This window comes from Haematobia irritans, chromosome 5, assembly GCF_050003625.1.
Source record: "Haematobia irritans isolate KBUSLIRL chromosome 5, ASM5000362v1, whole genome shotgun sequence".
NCBI classification, from domain to species: Eukaryota; Metazoa; Arthropoda; class Insecta; order Diptera; family Muscidae; genus Haematobia; species Haematobia irritans.
Window position 1 is genome coordinate 147,517,187 of NC_134401.1, and position 13,685 is coordinate 147,530,871.

The 13,685-nt window shown below is 24.6% G+C and overlaps 1 protein-coding gene across 4 annotated transcripts in view; it reads right to left on the reverse strand.

Moving 5' to 3' along the window:
* Shrm (shroom) overlaps positions 1–13,685 on the reverse strand; it is a 338,013-nt gene that overhangs the window by 14,899 nt on the left and 309,429 nt on the right. The window contains exon 1 of one of the 4 annotated variants that reach the window (XM_075312933.1): positions 1,065–1,283. The exons of the other annotated variants lie outside the window; for them this stretch is intronic. Coding sequence (XP_075169048.1) covers positions 1,065–1,090 — 26 coding nt within the window. The 5' untranslated portion in view covers positions 1,091–1,283. Of the gene's footprint in view, positions 1–1,064; positions 1,284–13,685 lie in introns of those variants that run through there. 4 annotated transcript variants of the gene reach the window in all.

Here is a 13,685-nt window from a genome sequence, read left to right on the forward strand (position 1 = left end):
TACAGGAAATTTAGCCAAACGGTTCATCTCATATAGGAAATTTTTCCAAATTTTTGGTTTCTATAGATAATTTTGTAAAATGTTATTTCTATATAAAATTTTGACAAAATTTTATTTCTATTAAAAACTATTAAAAATTTTGTCAAAAGTTTATTTCTATAGAAAATTTTCTCAAAATTTTATTTCTACAGAAAATTTTCTCAAAAATGTATTTCTATAGAAAATTTAATGAAAATTTTATTTCTATGGAAAATTTTGTCAAAATTTGATTTCTTTAGAAAATTTTCTCAAAATTTTATTTCTATAGAAATTTTCTCAAAATTTTATTTCTACAGAAAATTTTATCAAAATCTTATTTCTATAGAAAATTTTATGAAAATTTCATTTCTATAGAAAATTTTATGAAAATTTTATTTCCAGAGAAGATTTTGTAAAAATTTTATTTTTCATAGAAATTAAATTTTATAGATTTAGTGGAGGAAAGTTTGTCAAAAGTTTATTTCTATAGAAAATTTTCTCAAAATTTTATTTCTACAGAAAATTTTCTCAAAAATTTATTTCTATAGAAATTTTCTCAAAATTTTAATTCTATAGAAAATGTTATCAAAATCTTATTTCTATAGAAAATTTTATGAACATTTTATTTCTATAGAAAATTTTATGAAAATTTTATGAAAATTTTATTTCTATAGAAAATTTTGTCAAAATTTTATTTCTTTAGAAAATTTTCTCAAAATTTTATTTCCAGAAAAGATTTTGTAAAAATTTTATTTTTCATAGAAATTAAATTTCATAGATTTAGTGGAGGAAATTTTCAATTAATGATTAGAGTATTCCTTGCACCTTTTTATATATAAGTGTGACAAAAAAAATTATTACAAAATTGTAATTTGATATACGGTCATATTGGGCAAATATTTAGCCGAAATTGATTATACAACATAAATTTTGTGATATTTTGTCAAAATAGCGTAAATATTGGATATCTTGATTAATAACCAATTTGTTGAAATATTTGCCCAGTGTGACCATACCAATAATCTCTCTCACTCTCTCAAACCTACAATTCTTTGCACGCAGATGTAGCCATTATTAGTATCTGACTAATAAAGATGGTGATCGTGAATGTAAGCTCTGTTGACCGCCAACACTTTGGAGAGTTTGTAGACAGACACCTAGTTTGTTTTTTTCAAGTAAATGTATTTGAAATTTTGAGGGCGACGATGAGTCTCAGGTTATGTGGCCGGTGTTTGAACTTTTTCCATAGTCATGTACTATGCTATCAGACCCATCATGATGCACATCTTTGCACCAACGCCATCATTACGATCAACACTCAATCACATAGCTGCCTGCACCTGTCGCGTGTGGCATCCAAGTTAGCAAAAATGAAAAAATGTTCAATATATTTTTTTTTTTCAAAAAATGATAATATTTTGTTTTCTTTTTTTTCAATGGTATTTTATTTTCAAAACAACACACTATTACTAAGTAAAAAGTGCACTTTAAAAATCTGCTGGCATAGAAAACGAAAGTTCAATTGACGTGCAAAAATATTATAAGCGGCTAATGTTAGTCTGTCCGTCCGTCTGGGCAGCCTATGGCCAAGTTGGATGACTGGATGGAGCTGGCTGACTGGATGGAATTGTATGGTGACTGATGCCTTCGAATGAATAGGCAAACGATGATCAAAAATGCACATCACTTCACCACATTTTCAATTCATGGCTCTTCACAAAATCTAAATATGCAGCCAAAAAGCCATCATCATCGTCATCGCCTCCAAGAAGCCGATAAACAAGTTAAAGATGATAAACTATGTAAGAGACCCAGTCCACAGACATTGATTTCACTAGTTTTGTAATATGTACATCACATGAATATTATCAAATAGTTGTGTTGTAGTTTTGTATTTTTTTTTGCTTGCTTGCTTGCTTCTTTCAAGTCCAGTTATTTGGGAATTTCTTCTTAAGAAAAAAAAAACAAAAAAATCGTTCAAGGTGTTGGTGTAAGCGCATGCGCCACCCCTCCATTCACACAATTGAAATTCACTGTAATCACCCGCGAGTGCTATGTTTAATGCTCACAATTGCCAATGCATTTCAAATTGTATTTTGAATTTGAATTTTCAGTTCGTTGATCGAAATATTCATCAATGCTCTAGTAACATAAAATTTCATTAAAAATTCTATACAGCGCATGCGTGCCAGATGAATTCCACATATGGCAAAATGCCGATTGTTTCACTTTTATTTTCTATGCGAATTTTTTTTTAAATAAATTTAACGAACGAAAATCCTCTTTAAAAGCCTAAAGAAATTGTAGTAAAAATTTTCTTTTGTCTTCAATAAAAACGAAAGTGAAATGTTTGAATTTTGGTCTCGTACTAAATCGTACAGGTACTCTGTCTAATGTTTAAGGCATAAAAGAGATCACATTTTTAACAAATTGAAAATAAAAAAACAAAATTTTTGTTTCAAAAAAAATGTTTAGCATTCATGAAACATTGGATTATGAAATTGTGGTCCCATGCAAAGTGAGTGCATCCATCCCTTGAATATTTAGATATTTTTTTGCGACAAAACTATTTTTGGTTTGCTTTGGGGTTTTTTTGCTCTGATTGAAAAAAAATATTTGTGGTTTCGTGGGAAAAAATTAGGGTACATTGTAGGAATACCTCATTGGCAAGCTATGGTGGTCCACTGAGTATGTAGCATATTTTATGTGACACATTTGAAGAAAAATTTTTTTGCGTATATCGTTTTTTTTTTGTTTAAAATTTCAAAAGTGAAAGTAGATCCGCCGTTTGGAGTAAGAGAAAAATGAGAAATATATATTTTTTTGGAAAATCTTTATCACATAGAGCTAAAGTTAGAAAATTGGGTAAGTAGTGAGTAATACTCACTACTTACCTAGTTTTCTAAGTTAACCGCTACTATGAACAAATCCTGAGAAGCAGAATAAAATTAGAACGTCTCTTCGCAAATTATATCTTAATTTAATTAAATTTTTTTATAGGGAATAAAATAGGGAGAAGCAGAATAAAATTAGAACGTTTCTTGGCAAATTATATTTTAATTTAATTAAACTTTTTTATAGGGAATAATCGAAAACGACAATTTAACAAGGTTAACTTTCTTTAAAATGAAAAAAGGAAAGTACATATTTAGTATGTTCTTCATGCACGGGCGCCAATTAACTTACACATAGAAAAAAATTTCACGAAATTATTTCAACAGTTTATTTCTATAGAAAATTTTGTGAAAATTTTTTTCTATAGATATTTTGTCAAATTTTATATATATAGAAAATTCTGTCAAAATTTTATTTCTATAGAAAATTTTGTCAAATTTTTATTTCTAAAGAAAATTTTTCTAAAATTTTATTTCCATAGAAAATTTTGTCAAAATTTTATTTCTATGGAAATTTTTGTCAAAATTTTATTTGTATAGAAAATTTTGTCAAAATATTATTTGTATAGAAAATTTTGTAAAATTTTTAATTCTATAGAAAATTTTGTCAACAGTTTATTTCTATAGAAAATGTTTGTCAATATTTTATTTCTATAAAAAATTTGTCAAAATTTTATTTCTATGGAAATTTTTGTCAAAATTTTATTTCTTTGGAAAATGTTGTCAAAATTTTATTTCGTTGTTGCTTGACAGATGACCTTTAAACTGTTAATTATATTTGTTTAGTTCGGCTTGAGGTCATATGAATAAAAACAGATGTTGTTGTTTTTGTTGAGTTGTATTTTATTACAACTGAAGTTGTATATTTACTGGTTTGCGAATAAGTTCATTGTTCTTTACTTCTAAAAAATTTCCTGAAGACGAACATCGGAGATGTTTTGAAATATTGGACAATTTTAAATAAAAATACCACTCAACAAAAACATCTGTTTTTATTCATATGACCTCAAGCCGAACTAAACAAATATAATTAAAATTTTATTTCTATAGAAAATTTTGTCAAAATTGTATTTTGATAGAAAATGTTGTCAAACTTTTATTTCTATAAATAATTTTATCAACAATTATTTCTCTAGAAAATTTTGTCAAAATTTATATCTATAGACAATTTTGTCAAAATTTTATTTCCAAAAAAAATCTTGTCGAATTTTTAGAAAATTTTGTAAAAATTTTATTTCTATAGAAAATTTTGTCAAAATTTTATTTCTATAAAAAATTTTGTAAAAATTTTAATTCTATAGAAAATGTTTGTCAAAATTTTATTTCTATAGAAAAATTTGCCAAATTTTATTTCTATAGAAAATTTTGTCAAAATTTCTAATGAAAATTTTATTTCTAATTTTTATTTTATTTCTATAGAAAATTTTGACAAAATTTTATTTCTATAGAAAATTTAATCAAAATTTTAACTCTATAGAAAAGTTTGTCAAAACTTTATTTCTATAGAAAATTTTGTCAAAATTTATTTCTATAGAAAATTTTATCAAAATTGTAGTTCTATAGAAAAATTTTGTCAAAATTTTGTCAAAATTTTATTTCTATAGAAAATTTTGTAAAAATTTTAATTCTATAGAAAATGTTTGTCAAAATTTTATTTCTATAGAAAAATTTGCCAAATTTTATTTCTATAGAAAATTTTGTCAAAATTTCTAATTAAAATTTTATTTCTAATTTTAATTTTATTTCTATAGAAAATTTTGACAAAATTTTATTTCTATAGAAAATTTTATCAAAATTTTAATTCTATAATTTTTTTTCCAAACAACATTTTGTCAAAATTTTATTTCTATAGATAATAGAAAATTTATTTCTATAGAAAATTTTGTCAAAATTTTAGTTCTACAGAAACTTTTGTCAAAATTTATTTCTATAGAAAATTTTGTGAAAATTTTATTTGTATACAAAATTTTATCAAAATTGTAGTTCTATAGAAAATATTTTGTCAACATTTTATTTCTATAGAAAATTTGGTCAAAATTGTATTTCTATAAAAAATTTTGTCAACATTTTATTTCATCATTGTTGTTGTTTTTTTGATTTCAGCTTACGAATTTATTTCGGCATAAGCCGGCTATCAATGTAAAGCCTTTTTTCGGAGGGTTCAAGTGTGGTTTATTGTTGGGTTTAATGAACTGCCTGAATATTTTGTCAAAATTTTATTTCTATATAAAATTTTGTCAAAATTTTATTTCTATATAAAATTTTGTCAAAATTTCAGTTCTATAGAAAATTTTGTCAAAATTTTAGTTCTATAGAAAATTTTGTCAAAATTTTAATTCTATAGAAAATTTTGTCAATAGTTTATTTCTATAGAAAATTTTTGTCAAAATGTTATTTTAGAAAATTTTGTCAAAACTTTATTTCTATAGAAAAATTTGTCAACATTTTTTTCTTCTCTATTGTAAAATTTCATTTCTACAGGAAATTTAGCCAAAATTTCATATCTATAGGAAATTTCTCTAAAATTTTGATTTCTATATAAAATTTTGTCAAAATTTTATTTCTATAGAAAATTTTGTTTATATAGAAAATTTTGTTAAAATTTATTTCTAAAGAACATTTTGCCAAACTTTTGTTTATATAAAAAATGTTGTCATTTATTTCTGTAGAAAATTTTGTCAAAATATTATTTCTATAGAAAGTTTTGTCAACATTTCATTTCTATAGAAAATTTTTTAAAAATTTTATTTCTATAGAAAATTTTGTCAAAATTTTATTTCTATATAAAATTTTGTCAAAATTTTATTTCTTCTTTTGGTAAAATTTCATTTCTACAGGAAATTTTGCCCAAGTTTCATATCTATAGGAAATTTTTCAAAAATGTTGATTTGTATAGAAAATTTTGTCAAAATTTTATTTCTATAGAAAATTTTGTCAAAATTTTATTTTTATAGAAAATATTATCAAGATTCTATTTCTATAGAAAATTTTGTCAACAGTTTATTTCTATAGAAAATTTTTGTCAATATTTTATTTCTATAAAAAAATTTGTCAAAATTTTATTTCTTTAAAAAAAATTGTCAAAATTTTATTTCTATAGAAGATTTTGCCAACATTTTATTTTTTCAAAATTTCTTTGGAAAATTCTTCTTCAGTGTAGATGCACCTCTGCTAAAAACTTGTAACCAGAACGTAATTGAACTAATTAACCAAAAGTGGTTTTCGTCAAATTTAAAATTAAATAGTATAAGTATAAATACGTAATAGCATCATTTTAATAGTTGCCAACTCCCTCTCTCAATATTAGTAATTAATTGGCGCCCGTGCATGAATAACCTAATTATGTGTTTTCTTTTATATGGTTGGTTTAATTTAAATTTGTTATTGTACATAAATTTCCTACAAAATTTAATTATTATCCATACAATGCTACAATTAGTTTTCTTTTGCCTTCGGTTTTCTTTCTTTCTTTCTTTTCGTACTAACCTTATTTAAATAATAATAAATGATTGTTACTTGAACTCATTTCTATGGGTTACACCATATATACACAATAACCGATTTTTGTTTTAAATAAAACAAAAACAAATTATTTTACACTTTGTGCTATTTGTTATGATTACCTCAAAATATCTAACGTAATATGCATTAAATAATAATAAAAAAAAAATCAAAACAAAATGTAACAAAAAAACAACACAAAAACTTTTACTTCAGCGTGAAAGAAAAAAAAAACAAAATACTTTAAAAATTAAGGCAATAAATGTTGAAATGCTGAAACAAAGACTAACAGAAAAAAGTGAAACAAAGGCATTTCTGCAAAAAAAAAATCGTATGTCTACTCGCAAACACTTAATCATGAGTCTAGATGGGCTGAAAATTGGATGGATAGATGGATGGCTTGCTGGGCTGGCTAGTGCTGGACGTGTCCAGGGTGTGCCATTTTTTACAGAATTGATAAACAGAAATGGCAACAGAATAAAAAATAAAACCGACATTTTGCAAGTTCCAAACAATGTGGTGGTAAGTGAGCTATTTTTACAGTTAATGGTTGACTTTGAGGATATAGATGAACGAATTGCAAAAATTGGTATGCCATTTGTGAAGCGCATGAGAAACTTAAATAAATTACATGAATATTTGATGAGACCACATTTTATAATTTCCTTAAAATGGAATGTTTTCAATGTATATGAATGCTTTTAAGGATATACAGTGAGCGTCAAAATAAAGTGCACAGGGGTTTGTTTTAACCCGGGCTGTACTAGCGTGACCAAACATTAGACCGTCACTAAATCTTGTCGTGTTGATCGCTGTTAAACATACCATTGACATTTCAAAATTCCAACAAAATAATTACAGCACAATTCGGGTTAATAAATAATTTAACAGCGTTGGGTTTTTCATTTTTGATTTTTAAGTTCACAGAAAAAATTTCGAGAAATTTTTTCCACTTAAAGTCTTAAATGAGTTTAAAAAAATAAAATAAAATAAATAAAATAAAAATAAAATAAAATTTTTACAAGATTTTCTATTCAAATAAAATTTTAATTATATAATAAAATTCAAACAAAATCTTCTACAGAAATAACATTTTGCTGAAATTTTCTAGGGAAATAAAGTTCTAACAAAATTTTCTATAGAAATAAAATTTTGCTGAAATTTTCTATAGAAATAAAATTTTTACAAAATTTTCTATACAAATAAAATGTTAATTAGGGAGCCACCGTGGTGCAATGGTTAGCATGCCCGCCTTGCATACACAAGGTCGTGGGTTCGATTCCTGCTACGACCGAACACCAAAAAGTTTTTCAGCGGTGGATTATCCCACCTCAGTAATACTGGTGACATTTCTGAGGGTTTCAAAGCTTCTCTAAGTGGTTTCACTGGAATGTGGAACGCCGTTCGGACTCGGCTATAAAAAGGAGGTCCCTTGTCATTGAGCTTAACATGGAATCGGGCAGCACTCAGTGATAAGAGAGAAGTTCACCACTGTGGTATCACAATGGACTGAATAGTCTAAGTGAGCCTGATACATCGGGCTGCCACATAACCTAACCTAACCTAATATTAATTATGTAATAAAATTCAAATTCTATAGAAATAAAATTTTGCTTACATTTTCTATAGAAATAAAATTTTGCTGAAATTTTCTATAGAAATAAATTTTTTACAAAATTTTCTATACAAATAAAATTTTTACAAAATTTTCTATACGAATAAAATTTTAACAAAATTTTCTATAGAAATAAAATTTTTACAAAATTTTCTATACAAATAGAATTTTAACAAAACGTTCTACAGAAAAAAATAATTTTTGATTGGCAACTTTTTGGTAAAATTTTCTCCAAATTTTGGTAGATTATTTTTGGCTCGAGTGGCAACCGTGATTGTCGTAAATATAAAGATTCAATATATTTGTTAAATTAACTGACGACGATTTTTTAAAATATTTAAAATGTCCTTAGTTAAAAGACGTACTACTATATCGAAGGGGCGCCAATTTCCAAGATTCGTACCCTAAATGTAATGAAACAATTTTCCTTTCAATTCAAAATTTCATTATTTTAAAGAAATTTGTGTTTAATATTGTGTAAATTGCTGAAATAAAAAGTATTTTGATACAAAATAATTTTTTATTTCAATAATTCCTGTAATTACGAAAAAAATAATAACATCTTATGTTCCGAGTACAGAACTGTAAGGAACCCGATTACTCAAAAAAATCGTGATCCCTCTAAAAAATTATTCCCCAAGCCTCAAAACAAAAATTGTGCTACAAATTCAAAAAAAAAAACATGCCATATAAAACAGCAAATAATAATACTTATGTATATACATAGTACATGACCATATGTACAATAAAATATTTCAGTAAATTGTCATAACCATTGGCCAATGGCATCTATAACTGAAAATAAATGGCTAACGACATTTAGACGCCGTGCGCAAATTTGTGAAAAATGCTTTCAAATAAATGTGACGACGAAGTGGATGCCAATGGGAAATAAATTAACAAAAATAAAATATACAACAACAATAAAAACAACTCAAAAAAAATTAAACGCCATCGACAGAAAAAAAATTAAAACAACACAGAAATCACATAAATTTGTAATTGCATCAAAAACGGCAAACAGTAGCAACTATTTCACGAGTCGAATGGTGGGGCATGCTGCTGCTGTGCTATGGTGATCAACAAGTCTTGAGTTTTGGAGTTTTCAAAATAGTCCATCTTGAGTATGAACGAATAAGCACATACATAATCATATGGAACGTATTAAAATTTCCATTCCAATTTTATGATGGTAAACCCCCCTCCACCTGTTCGCACCGTACACCACTCTATGGGATGATGTATATTCGAACGGGTTAATAAATAAAATGGAAGCTCCATTTGGCCTGTAGCATATTTTTAAAACGTATTACAATTTATTTAGTTTTTTTTCTTTTTTCAAGGAATTTAATGAACAAATATAAAACATTTATAAATTATATGAAGTCAGTTTATTTAGGTAGATATAGAGGGAAATTAAGTTTTACAAAGATAATGGAAATTTAAGCTAATAGTTAGGTTAGGTATAGTCGTCACGGTCGCCACAGTTAGTAGAAATATACATCTCCAACTTCAGAGGTACTTCACAACATTTCCATAGATTTTTCTATAAAAAAATTAAATTTTAATAAAATCTTCTATAGAAATAAAATTTTGACAAAGCTTTCTATAGAAATTAAATTTTGGCAAAATTTTCTATAGAAAACAAAAATTGACAAAATATCCTATCAAAAAAATATCCTATAAAAATAAAATTTGAACAAAATTTTCTATAGAAATAAAGTTTTGACAAAATTTTCTATAGAAATAAAATTTTGACAAAATTTTCTATTGAAATAACATTTTGACAAAATGTTCTATAGAAATAAAATTTTCACAAAATTTTCTATAGAAATAAAATTTTAACAAAATTTTCTATAGTAATAAAATTTGAACAAAGTTTTCTATAAAAATAAAGTTTTGACAAACTTTTCTATGCAAATAACATTTTGACAAAATTTTCTATAGAAATAAAATTTTGACAAAATTTTCTATACAAAAAAAATGTAACAAATTTTCTATAGAAATAAAATGTTGACAAAATTTCAATGGACAAAATTTTTTACACAATTTTTTATAGAAATAAAATTTTGACAAAATTTTTGATTGAATTAAAAATTTGACAAAATTTCTATGGAAAAAAATTTTCTATAGAAATACAATTTTCACAAAATTTACTATGGAATTAAAATTTTGACAAAAATTTCTATAGAAATAAAATTTTGAAAAAAAATTCCTATGGGAATAAAATTTTAACAAAATTTTCTATGGAAATAAAATTTTGACAAAATTTCCTATGAAAATAAAATTTTGCCAATTTTTTATGGAAATAAAATTTTGACAAAATTTTCTATAGAAATAACACTTTGAAAAAATTTTCTATGGAATTAAAATTTAGACAAAATTTTCTATAGAAATAAAATTTTGACAAAATTTTCTATAGAAATAAAATTTTGACAAAATTTCCTATGGAAATAAAATTTTGACAAAATTTTCTATGGAAATAAAATTTTGACAAAATTTTCTATGGAAATAAAATTTTGACAAAATCTTCTATGGGAATAAAATTTTGAGAAAATCTTCTATGGGAATAAAATTTTCACAAAATTTTCTATAGAATTAAAATTTTTTATAGAATTAAAATTTTGACAAAATTTTCTATAGAAATAAAGATTTGACAAAATTTTGACAAAATTTTCTATAGAAATAAAATTTTGAAAAAATTTCCTATGGAAATAAAATTTTGACAAAATTTCCTATGAAAATAAAATTTTGCCAATTTTTTATGGAAATAAAATTTTGACAAAATTTTCTATAGAAATAAAATTTTGACAAAATTTTCTATAGAAATAAAATTTTGACAAAATTTTCTATAGAAATAAAATTTGGACAAAATTTCCTATGGCAATAAAATTTTGACAAAATCTTCTATGGGAATAAAATTTTGACAAAATTTTCTATAGAAATAAAATTTTAATAAAATTTTCTATTGAAATGAAATTTTGACAAAATTTTCTATTGAAATAACATTTTGACAAAATTTTCTATAGAAATAACATTTTGACAAAATTTTCTATAGAAATAAAATTTTGACAAAATTTGCTATAGAAATAAAATTTTGCCAACATTTTTTATGGAAATAAAATTTTGACAAAATGTTCTATTGAATTAAAATTTGAACAAAGTTTTCTATAGAAAAAAAGTTTTGACAAAATTTTCTATGCAAATAAAATTTTGACAAAATTTTCTATAGAAATAAAATTTTGACAAAATTTTCTATATAAATAAAATTTAGACAAAATTTCAATGGAAAAAATTTTTGACACAATTTTTTATAGAAATAAAATTTTGACAAAATTTTCTATTGAATTAAAAATTTGACAAAATTTCTATGAAAAAAGATTTTGACAAAATTTTCTATAGAAATACAATTTTCACAAAATTTTCCATACAAAAAAAAATTTAACAAAATTTTCTATAGAAATAAAATGTTGACACAATTTTCTCTGTAAATAAAATTTAGACAAAATTTCAATGGAAAAAAAGGTTGACAAAATTTTCTATAGAAATACAATTTTTACAAAATTTTCTATGGAATTAAAATTTTGACAAAAATTTCTATGGAAATAAAATTTTGAAAAAAAAAATTCTACGGAAATAAAATTTTCTATAGAAATACAATTTTGATAAAATTTTCTATAGAAATAAAATTTTGACAAAATTTTCTATAGAAATAAAATGTTGACAAAATTTTTCTATAGAAATAACATTTTAGCAAAATTTTCTATAGAAATACAATTTTGACAAAATCTTCTATAGAAATAAAATTTTGACAAAATTTTTCTATAGAAATAAAATTTTGACAAAATTTTCTATGGAAATAAAATTGTGACAAAATTTTCTAAGAAATAAAATTTTGACACAATTTTCTATAGAAATAAAAATTTTACAAAATTTTCTGTAGAAAGAAAATTTTGACAAAATATTCTATACAAGTAAAATTTGAACAAAATTTTCTAAAAAAATAAAATTGTTTAATTGGTAGCTTTTTGGTAAAATTTTCCCAAAATTTTAGTAGTAAAACGTAAAAAATGTATAAAAAATCATTGTTTGTTAGTTTTTCGCAATCATGTTATTATCTCAGAAATTATGACAGGAACCAATCATATTTGTGGCAAGAAAACCAAATTTTTGGGACAAATATCCGTCTATGAATAACATTTTGCTCTTATTTGGGGTGATCCGTTTCCTTCTCTGTTTCCATCGCAAAGTAAAAACTTCGTCATACAAACCCCTTACCCCGCATCAGCGAAATATAAAAGTCGATTTTTCCAAAGTTAACATAAAATACAAATTTACAAATTATGCTGAACCGTGTTTTGCAATATTTTCATAAAGAATTTATTAATATTCATTTCCACTATTGGTCGCATAAACCGATGGTGGAACCCCTACCTGGGTTCATCTCAAAAATTATACCTTCGGGTAAGCTACAATTTCCAATCAATGCAAAAAAAAAACTCATGAAACCCCAAAAAAGAAGAAAACATAAAACTGAAAAAAAACGAAATGTTGCAATAAAAGTTGGAAGCCACGTTTATTGCCCAGTTGTGTCTCTGCATGGCGGAATTTTTTAATAGATTTAATCATTGCATTCATTTGTTTTCTTTTTCAATTTGTTTGTTTTAAGCATTGCTGTGTTTTTTTTTTTTTCTCAACTTGTCCGACTTGTCTGTCCATTGGATTGCTGCTGGTCTTGCTTGTTTATTTATTTTTGCGTTTTTTTTGTAAATATGTGTAACATGCAATTTACATTATAACACAATATAAGTTTGCGGATACCCGGATTAACAGACAAACTATAAGTCATCCACATCCCAACAATCAGTCATACATTCTCCATCAATATTGTAGCTCAGTTCATGTTGTATTCATCATGGGGCTATTACGCATTCTTTCACCTTTTTTGAGGTTTGAGGGGACTATTAAATCATAACGATATTAGCGTTTTTTGCCTGGTTTTTTTGCTGTTATTAATTCGCATTCAGTATTTCCATATTTTGTTTAACTTTTTTTCTACATTCAAAACAAAACAAAAAAACAATCGTCTATATTTCCATATGGAAACAATGTTGGCGACCACTTATTTTTGCTTATTCTGCAGACACAAACCAGCAATATTACAGCGGAAGTTCAGCTCACTAGCCTGCTTCCAATGATAGTGATAGTAACTGCTGTTTCTGCTGCTGCTGTAACATACTTTCAATGATGATTGTATGTGGCAGATTGTTGGCTGCTTGACTGGCTGTCCAGCCCTGTGTCTCATTTTGCTTTTGTTCCAATCAACCCATTTGCTATGCGTATTTCCAACAAAATTGTAAAATAAAATTTATTTAACAATAGATATGTATATGAATAAAGTGGTATGATAAATATTGAGATATGTATGTAACTATCCATTATACTCAGAGAAATTTTTTACATTCCTTTTTGGATATTATTTTTTTTTTTTGCGAAATTACGAAAATGTTGTCAAAGTTTTGTTCTTATAGAAAATTTTGTCAAAATTTTATTTCTATAGATAATTTTGTCAAAATTTTATTTCTATAAAAAATTTTGTCAAAATTTTATTTCTATAGAAAGTTTTTGCAATATTTTATTTTTATAGACAAATTTTG